At 41.8% G+C, this 10,294-nt stretch overlaps 1 protein-coding gene across 2 annotated transcripts in view; it reads right to left on the bottom strand.

Moving 5' to 3' along the window:
- Positions 1 to 2,007: 2,007 nt before the first annotated feature.
- The window catches only part of VAMP1 (vesicle associated membrane protein 1), a 74,252-nt gene continuing 65,965 nt past the window's right edge, over positions 2,008 to 10,294 (bottom strand). For both annotated transcript variants that reach the window (XM_082742723.1, XM_082742724.1), the window contains exon 6: positions 2,008 to 2,466. In XM_082742723.1, coding sequence (XP_082598849.1) covers positions 2,249 to 2,466 — 218 coding nt within the window. In that variant the 3' untranslated portion in view covers positions 2,008 to 2,248. The remainder of the gene's footprint in view (positions 2,467 to 10,294) is intronic.

The following is a 10,294-nucleotide window of genomic DNA, read 5'->3' as shown; positions in this document are numbered from 1 at the left end:
GTTTTGTCTTATTTTGCTCAAGCTCTTCTGCTAGGAAATGTTTGGGCCCTAGAATTTATCTGTGTCACTGCCTGGTGGAGACAACCTGCACATGAAGGATTGTGAGGGAAGCAGCTGCCAGAGGACTTCGCCTTCCATAAAAGGCCACCGTGTGGGTCTAGTGTTAAGAACTCTGTTGCTGGCGCTCATCAGGATGGCACGGCTGCGGGACACGTAGCCATCTGAGCCAACTGAGCGGATGGGTTATTTAAGGTTGACCATGAAAGTATTAAATCCAAATTCCTTTTTTAAGAATTAAGTCATGGGGCACCTGGGTGGCTCAGTCAGTTTAACATCTGCCCTCGGCTCAGGTCATGATCCCGGGGTCCTGGGATTGAGTCCTGAGTCAGGCTCCTTGCTCAGTGGGGAGTCTGCTTCTCCCTCTGCCCCTCTCCCTGTTCTTTTTCTCTCTCTCTAATAAAATAAAATAAAAAATTTTTTAATTTTTTTTTTTTAAAGATTTTATTTATTTATTTGACAGAGAGATATCACAAGTAGGCAGAGAGGCAGGCAGAGAGAGAGAGAGGAGGAAGCAGGCTCCCTGCTGAGCAGAGAGCCCGATGCGGGACTCGATCCCAGGACCCTGAGATCATGACCTGAGCCGAAGGCAGCGGCTTAACCCACTGAGCCACCCAGGCGCCCCTTAATTTTTTTTTTTAAAGCTATAGTGAGCTGTATCTTTATAGTTAATCCCCCTCTCTTCCAGTATGCCAGAGCCAGACTATGTGAATCCTTAATCATTACTCCAATGTATTTAGATAAAAACCAAATTTTATACATTTTTCAATAAAATAAAACGGATGAAAGCTTTTTTAAAGAAATGGTGCTAAGGCCCTAGGTGGCACCGTTCACACTTAGGACCACACCAGTCTGTGTGAATTTCTTAGGGCTGCCATCACAAAGCGCTGCAAACTGGGGGCTTCAAGAACAGAAAAGTATTTTCTCACCAGTCTGGAGGCTAGAAGTCCAAGATCAAGGTGTCAGCAGGGTGGGTTTCTTCTGAGGCTTCTCTCCTTGGCTTCCTGATAGCTGTCTTCTCCCTGTGTCTGCACGTGGTCTTCTCCCTCCTGTTTGCGTCCTAATCTCCTTTTTTTCTTTAATGAGAGAAAGAGCAGAGAGAGAGGGACAAGCAGACTCTGTGCTGAGCACGAGCCCAGTGCAGAGTGTTATCTCAGGAGATCATGACCTGAGCCGGACACTCAACCAGCTGAGCCACCCAGGGACCCCTAATCTCTACCTCTTATAAAGACACCAGTCAGATTGCATAAGGGCCCACCCAAATGACCTCAGTTTAATTTAATTACCTCTTTAAAGACTATGTCCAAGCACAGTCGTGTCCTGAGGTACTGGGCTATAGGATCTCCTATTCAGCCTATAACACAGCCCATGATTATTTTGCCAGAGCTGAGTTAACAGGCTCCAAGCCACACCAACAGAGCATGTTTAATATTGAGAGGAGCTCTCCCTAGATTGAAAGCTGATAGAAAAGCAATGAGGACAGCCTGTTGATTGTTATCTTCAAAAGAAAGAACCAGGGGCGCCTGGGTGGCTCAGTGGGTTAAAAGCCTCTGCCTTCAGCTCAGGTCACGACCCAATGGTCATGGGATTGAGCCCCACATCAGGCTCTCTGCTCAGCAGGGAGCCTGCTTCCTCCTCTCTTTCTGTTTGCCTCTCTGCCTACTTGTAATCTCTGTCTGTCAAATAAATAAATAAAATCTTAAAAAAAAAAAAAAAGAATGAAAGAACCAGATACAAGAAGAGGTGAGAAGGGGACAACTGGGTCTGAATCCAGTTAGCCTCCCATACTTGACTTCTGAGAATGCCACTCCTCTATCACACAGGGGACAAAGGCAACACAGACTGATGACAGCGTGGCTGCAGGGAGCCCAGGAAGGAGGCTAAGGCAGCAGTCCATAAGAGAGATGGACATAACTGGGTATAGAGTACTGGCAGTGGGAGATGTGGGGCTATGTTGTCCCAGGGTAATGAAGTTTTTATTTATTTATTTATTTATTTTCAAAAGATGGAGCAGTTCACATTGATGGCTGTGATAAATTCTTTCTACAAACTCCCCAGCAGACTTCTGTACCTTTCCTAGGAACAGAACCCCATTTCTGTACTAGGACAAAGATTCCATGATATTAGCAGAAGAGGCCCTTTCCCTAATCCCAGGAGCAAGTAAACCCGTTTCCTTTTGCCAGAAATTGGTTTAGAATGGACATGAGGTCCATTTCTGACCAATGATGTATATAGGGAAGTCTTCCTTCCCAGGACAAAAAACATCATTAGGAGAAAGTGTTTGGTTTTCTTTGTCCCTTCTTTCTTTGTGGAGGATGTTTGTGTGAGAACATAATGCCTGAGTTGTGGCAGCCATCTTGCTATCATGAGGAAAAGTCCAGGGAGATAAAAAGGATGAGGATGGAGGTCCTGGAAGAAAAGAAAACAACATGGTTCATGAAACATTCTTTTTGTGTAAATCAGAGCAAGTTAAGTTTTCGTTTTCTTTTCTGGTTTTAACTTTATTTTCTTGCTTTGGGTATTCATATGGATCAAAATTCAGAAAATATCAACAAGTAAACAGTGGAATGTCTCTTTTCCACTCTGACCCTCAAACACCACAGTGCCCTTCCTGGAAGCAACCACTGTCACTGTTTCTGATGTTTTTTCCAGAGGTAATTTACAAATATAAACACTCATATTCCCTTCCTCCTTTTTTCCACATTCTCTGTATATCCTTCCCCTTGTCTTTTTCACTTAGCAAAATAGCTTGGCCATAATTCCATGTCAGTATCAAAAATCTCCTCTGTTGTTATATCTGCATCTACATAGTATCCCATTATATGGTCACCCCATTTAACTGGATCCCTTTGAAGCATTTTAATTCATTTCTAATCTTACTATTAAAAACAATTCCAGGGGCATCTGGGTGGCTCAGCTGGTTCAGTGTCTGACTCTTGGCTTCAGCTCAGGTCGTGATCTCAGGGTCATGAGAGAGAGCCTGTACATACATAGCTGGGCTCTGTGCTCAGTTGGGAATCTGCTTGAGATTCTCTCTCTTCCTCTCTTTCTGCCCCTCCCCTGCTTTCACAGATGCATTCTCAATCTCTCTCAGATAGATAAATAAATCTTTTTTTTTAAAGTTCCACAATAATAACATATTTTGTTTTACACATGTGGGAGTATTGCTATCAAAAAATTGCTGAGCACCTGGGTGGCTCAGTTATTAAGTGTCTGCCCTCGGCTCAGGTCATGACCCCGGGTCCTGGGATCCCTGCTCAGCGGGAAGCCTGCTTCTCCCTCTCCCACTCCCCCTACTTTTTTCTCCCTCTTGCTATCTCTCTCTTTGTACCAAATAAATAAATAAAATCTTTTTTTTTAATTGCTAGAAATAAAATTGGAGGTCAAAGGGTAGGTATATTTTATTTTGATAGCATTACTAAATCGCCCTCCATAAAGACTGAACATGAGCTATTTTTTAAAGATTTATTTATTTATTTATTTATTTATTTGAGAGAGAATGAGCACAAGCAGGGGGAGCAGCAGAAGCAGACTCCCTGATGATCAGAGAGCCCGATGCTGGGCTCAGGGTTTGATTCCAGGATCTTGGGATCAAGACCTGAACTGAAGGCAGACGCTTAATCAACTAAGCCACCCAGGTGTCCCTGAACATGAGTTATTTTTAAGAGTGTCCATTTCCATATGCAAACACCAACTTTAGTGTGTTAGCAAACATTTTGATCTTTGCCAATCTGAAAGGTGAAAAATGTTATCTGAGTATAATTTTTATTTGCATTTCTTATTATGAGTGAACTTTTCCATTTTATTGCTAGTAAATATTTTCATTATGTTAAGAGTAATTTGGGGTGCCCAGGGTACTGGGATCAAGCCCCGCCTCGGGGTCCCTGCTCAGGAGGAAGCCTGCTTCCCCGTCTCCCACTCCCTCTGCTTGTATTCCCTCTCTCACTGTGTCTCTCTCTCTCTGTCAAATAAATAAATACAATCTTTAAAATGGGGTGCCTGGGTGGCTCAGTGGGTTAAAGCTTCTGCCTTCGGTTTGGGTCATGATCTCAGGGTCCTGGGATCGAGCCCCACATCGGGCTCTCTGCTCAGCAGGGAGCCGGCTTCTCCCTCTCTCTCTGCCTGCCTCTCTGCCTCCTTGTGATCTCTCTCTGTCAAATAAATAAAATCTTTAAAAAAAATTTTTTAAAAGAGTCATTTGTAATTTACTTTCCACTGTCTGTTCATCTCTAACTATTTTTCTATAGAACAATTTCCAAATGTTATCTTGCTATCCTTGAAATCACCTATTAAACTGATTTTTTTCTTCACTAACTGGTAACACTTCCATTAACATAAACCAAATTTGTGTAAGAATTTGCATTTACTTCTGGATTTTCAGGTTTCCTCTTTTCATCTGTCTTTTTAATCTGCTAGCACCCACAGTCTTCCAATTAATTTAGCTTTATATTTTAATATCTATTAGAGCTCCTTTTGATCTCCTTTTCCAGAATGTTTTAATGTTTTCTTACTTCCTTTTCTGAATAAATTTCAAGATCAGCGTCTTTAGTCCCCCTTGCCCTAAAAAAGCTCCCACTGGTATTTGTATTGAGATCGCACCAGATTTATATCTTACTCAGAACTAACATCTTCCTCACACTGGCTCCTTTTCAAGAGCATGATGATATATTTTTAAAAATATATTATGTATTTATTTGACAGAGAGAAAGAGAGAGAAGCAGGGGGAGCAGCAGGCAGAGGGAGAGAAAGATAAGCAGGCTCCCCACTGAGCAGGGGGACTGGCTCTGCTCTGCTCCAGGCTCTGTGCTGGGGAGGTGGGGGGTCCAGGCAGGGCTCCATGTGGGGCAGAAGCCTGGGATCATGATCTGAGCCAATGGCAGATGGTTAATGACTGAGCCATGCAGGCGTCACAGAACATGGTGACTTTCAATGTGTTGATTCCTTTTGTGTGGCTTGTTAGTGTTTTAATGTTTAATTTTTTAAAATACAGATTATGAGTATTTCTTGCTAAGTCCATTCCTAGGTGTTTTATCTTTTTTTTAAAGATTTTATTTATTTATTTGACACACAGAGATCACAGGCAGGCAGAGAGAGAGAGTGGGGGGAACTAGGCTCCCCACTAAGGAGAGAGCCCTATGTGGGGCTCAATCCCAGAACACTGAGATCATGACCTGAACCGAAGGCAGAGGCTTTAACCTACTGAGCCACCCAGGTGCCCCTAGGTGTTTTATCTTTATAAATGCTATAGAAATGGGATCTTTTCTGACTTAATTTTTTTTAACCCAGCTACCTACTGAATTCTCTTAACATCTATAAGAGCTTTTCAGTAGATGCACTTGGGTCATTTCCTTTAAATCCTGTGAAATTATTCTCAACTATCTAATTTTTATATTTCTAAGATATTTTAATCTCCTCTAAATACATTGCTTAGTACCTTCAGAACAATGTTAAATGATCAACGGCTTTAATGAACATTACTGTCTTCATCCTGATTTTAAGGGGAATACTTTTAGTATTTCCCCATTTAGCAGGAATTGTAATAGATTTATTTTTATTACACTAAGAAAATATCCATCACTTACTATTTCACTGAGATTTTAATTTTTTAGATTTTATTTATTTATTTATTTGTCAGAAAGAGAGAGAGTGAGAGAGCGCACAAGCAGGCATAGTGGCAGGCAGAGGCCAGAGAGAGAAGCAGGCTCCCTGCTGAGCAAGGAGCCCAATGCAGGACTCATTCCCAGGACCCCGGGATCATGACCTGAGCTGAAGGCAGTGGCTCAGCTGAGTAAGCCACCCAGACGTCCCTTTTTTTTTTTTTTTTTAGATTTTATTTATGAGGTTTTTATTTTTTAAAAATTTTATTAATTTATTTGAGAGAAAGAGAGAGAACACAAACAGGGACAGAGGGCGAGGGAGAAGCAGGCTCCCTGCTGAGCAAGGAGCCCGATGCGGGTCTGGATTCCAAGACCCTGGGATCATAACCCAAGCTGAAGACAGATGCTTAACCGACTGAGCCACCCAGGTGCCCTTATTTCACTGTGGTTTTAAACTAACAATGGATATTGTATCTTTACAAAACGCAAACACATGCCATTTAAGCCTCTAAAGAGTTCGTTATATATCTATCCACCTGATAAATTACATAAATTAGTTTCCTGATGCTAAACTATCTTTACTTTTCTGAAGAAACCCACACTTAATCTTGTTCTGTTTTTCTTTGAATGGACCTCTGGGATCCTGTTTGCTAATATTTTACTTCAGATTCTCATTCATGAACTGGGCCTAAAATATTGGTCATAGTTTTATAATTATATTTATATTTCTGTCAGAACCATTCATCTTAAAGGAATTCTACCTTAGAGTTAATTTAGTTGAGTATCTAGGACTGCCAGTCTCTCACCTCCCCCAACCCAAGGTCAACACATCCCCTAACCGTGCTTCTGCTCAACAGTTATATAGTTCTGTATCTTCTAGGCACCTGTTTGTTTTTATGTGCTTATCATGAAAAGATTTACTTGTTCTAAGTTGTATACCTCTGAAATCCTCAAATTATGGACTCACCCTCAAAACACCTGTTTGAATCCCAAAATTTGTGTGGAACCAGAAAAGATCCTGAATAGCCAAGGAAATGTTGAAAAAGAAAAACAAAACTGGGCATCACATTGCCTGATTTCAAGCTATACTACAAAGCTGTGATCACCAAGACAGCATGGTATTGGCACAAAAACAGACACACAGACCAGTGGAACAGAGTAGAGACCAGATATGGACCCTCAACTCTACAGTCAAATAATCTTTGACTAAGCAGGAAAAAATATCCAGTGGGAAAAAGACAGTCTCTTCAATAAATGGTGCTGGGAAAATTGGACAGCCACATGCAGAAGAATGAAACTCGACCATTCTCTTACATCATACACAAAGATAAACTCAAAATGGATGAAAGACCTCAGTGTGAGACATGAATCCATCAAAATCCTAGAGAAGAACCTAGGTGGTAACCTCTTTGACATCAGCCATAGCCACTTCTTTTAAGACACGTCTCCAAATATAAGGGAAACAAAAGCAAAAATGAACTTTTGGGACTTCATCAAGATAAAAAAGCTTCTGCACAGCAAAGGAAACAGTCAAAAAAACAAAGAGGCAACCCACAGAATGGGAGAAAAAATTTGCAAATGACACTACAAAAGGCTGATATCCAAGATCTATAAAGAACTTCTCAAACTCAACACCCTAAAAACATAAAATCAAGTAAAAAAATGGGCAGAAGACATGAACAGACACTTCTCCAAAGAAGACATACAAATGGCTAATAGACACATGAAAAAATTTTCATCATCATTAGCCATCAGGGAAATTCAAATCAAAGCCACATTGAGACACCACCTTATGCCAGTTAGAACGGTAAAAATTGACAAGGCAAGAAAACAAATGTTGGAGAGGATATGGAGAAAGAGGAACCCTCTTACACTGTTGGTGGGAATGCAAGTTGGTGCAGCCACTCTGGAAAACAGTGTGGAGGTTCCTCAAAAAATTAAAAATAGAGCTACCGTATGACCCAGCCATTGTACTACTGGGTATTTACCCCAAAGATACAGATGTAGTGAAAAGAAGGGCCATCTGTACCCCAATGTTCATAGAGCAATGGCTACAATAGCCAAAGTGTGGAAGGAGCTGAGATGCTCTTCAACAGACGAATGGATAAAGAAGATGTGATCCAAATCTTGGTACATACAATGGAATATTACTCAGCCATCAGAAAGGATGACTACCCAACTTTTGCATCAACATGGACAGGACTGGAGGAGATTATGCTAAGTGAAATAAGTCAATCAGACAAAGTCAATTATCATATGGTTTCACTCATATGTGGAACATAAGACATAGCATGGAGGACACTAGGAGAAGGAAGGGAAAAATGAAGGGGGGAGGAATCAGAGACAGAGACAAACCATGAGAGACTATGGGCTCCAGGAAATAAACTGAGGGTTTCCGAGGGTGGGGGGGGGTTGGGTGAGCCCAGTGATGGGTAATTAAGGAGGGCACATATATCATGGAGCACTGGCTGTTATACGCAAACAATGAATCATGGAACACTACATCAAAAACCTACATCAAAAACTAATGGTGTACTATATGGTGACTAACATAACATCATAACATTAAACACACACACACACACACACCTGTCTGATAAAACAGCTTGTCCAATCAAATAGGGCAATTCATGCAGAAACCAGTCCAAAGGAGGAAAAATAAGGCAGCCATTCCAGAGCAACAAGACCTCAAAAGGCAACTATTTTTACACTCAAGGCCTAACAACTCCCTTTGGGATTAATCCATTTGTAAAAAACTTTATCAGCATTGTCCAATAGAACTTTCTGTAATGATAAAAATTATTATCTGTGTTGTCCAATATGGGAGCTGCCAGCCACATGAAGGGAGGGGCAGATGGAGAGGGAAAAAGAGTGTCAAGCTGACTCTGCTCTCAGCCCAGAGCCCAGTGCAGGGCTCCATCCCAGGACCTCAGAACGTGACCCGAGCAGAAACCAAGAGTCAGCCACTCAACCGACTATGCCACCCAGGCACCCCTGAAGGAACTAAATTTTAAATTTAATCTAATTTTATACTTATTTTTTTAAGATTTTATTTATGTACTTGACAGACAGAAATCACAAGGAGGCAGAGAGGTAGGCACAAAGAGAGGGGGAGGTAGGCTCCCCGCCAAGCATAGAACCCAATGCGGGGCTTGATCCCAGGACCCTGAGATCAGGACCTGAGCCACCCAGGCGCCCCAATCTAATTTTATATTTAAATAGCTACATGTGGCTAGTGGCTACCGCACTAGACTCTAGCACAGCTCTAAGTGGTCTATGAAGAAACCAGATTCAATGAGCCTATGGTTACCAACAGCTGGGAAGGAACAAAGAGCCCAGGAATTGAGGTATTCATGGATTCATCAAATCTCAAATATTTTAACTACTGAGCACCTACTATGTGCTAAACATTGTTCTAGGTATCAAAGATACAGAGCTAAGCAGACCATAAGGGCACGCTCTTGCTCTCATTAGATGAGACAGATGATCAAAATAAATTGGGAACAGTAAGTGTTAAACTGAAAACTGAAATAAGGAAATAGTGAAAGTGAGAGTAACTACCTAGCTACTTTAGACAAGAGTTCATGGAAGTTTTTTCGAGGAGGGGGCATCTGAACTGAACACCCAGAAGGAACCAGTGTTCCTCTTGGAATATTCAGCTAGTGTGAAAGTGCCTGGGATCTTGGGACGTCAGAGTTAGGGGAATACATGTCTAGGCTAGAGTCAGGTGGGTGGGGGCACACCAGATGGAGTCAGTCTTATCACAGTGGGCTTCATAAACCAAGATAAGGACTTTTGTTATATTCTAAATTCAGAGCTGCCATTGGAAGGTTTTGAGCAAGGGATAAGTGCCATCTCTTTTCATGTTAAAAAGGATCAATCTGGCTGTTTTGAGAGAATAGACAATAGGGCATTATTATCTGTAATAATCCAGTGGGTAATGAATAAAGACTGGAACCCGAGAGACCAGGTAGAAGGCTCCTGCAATAGACAGATGGGGAGAGTGTACAGTTTGAAGCTATCTCTTGGAAACAGAGTCAGCAGGACTTGTTGATGGCCTTGGGTCTCAGCTCATACTCTGTGGCCTTGGACTACTCATTTATTAAACTAATCCAAGGCTCACTTTTAAAATTAGCATTCGGGGGACACCTGTGTGGCTCAGTGGGTTAAAGCCTCTGCCTTAGGCTCAGGTCATGATCTCAGGGTCCTGGGATCGAGTCCCGCATCGGGCTCTCTGCTCAGCAGGGAGCCTGCTTCCTCCTCTCTCTCTCTCTCTCTGCCCGCCTCTCTGCCTACTTGTGATCTCTCTCTGTCGAATAAATAAATAAAATCTTTAAAATAAAATAAGCATTCGGTAAATATTAAATGAGTATTCACTCTATACCGGGCATCAGAAGATAACACAAACAAGACGGACTTACTACCTAACCTTCCAAAGTTTGAAAAATAATTACAGTAAAGTAAGTGCTATAAAGTAGAAACATACCATATCATCAGAAACCTAATCTAAGCTTGAGGATCAGGATAAGCTCCCCTGAGGAAATTCAGGATGTGACCTGCAGAATAATTAAGGTGAGCTAGGTGAAGTGGGGAGGAGAGAATTCTCCCAGTGGAAGGAGGGAATGGTGCGTGCCAAGGTC

The sequence above is a fragment of the Mustela nivalis genome (genome assembly GCF_964662115.1).
Source record: "Mustela nivalis genome assembly, chromosome: 7".
Classification (NCBI taxonomy): Eukaryota; Metazoa; Chordata; class Mammalia; order Carnivora; family Mustelidae; genus Mustela; species Mustela nivalis.
The sequence above is the reverse complement of the archived record's forward strand: the minus strand, read 5'-3'. Positions and strand labels throughout refer to the sequence as shown.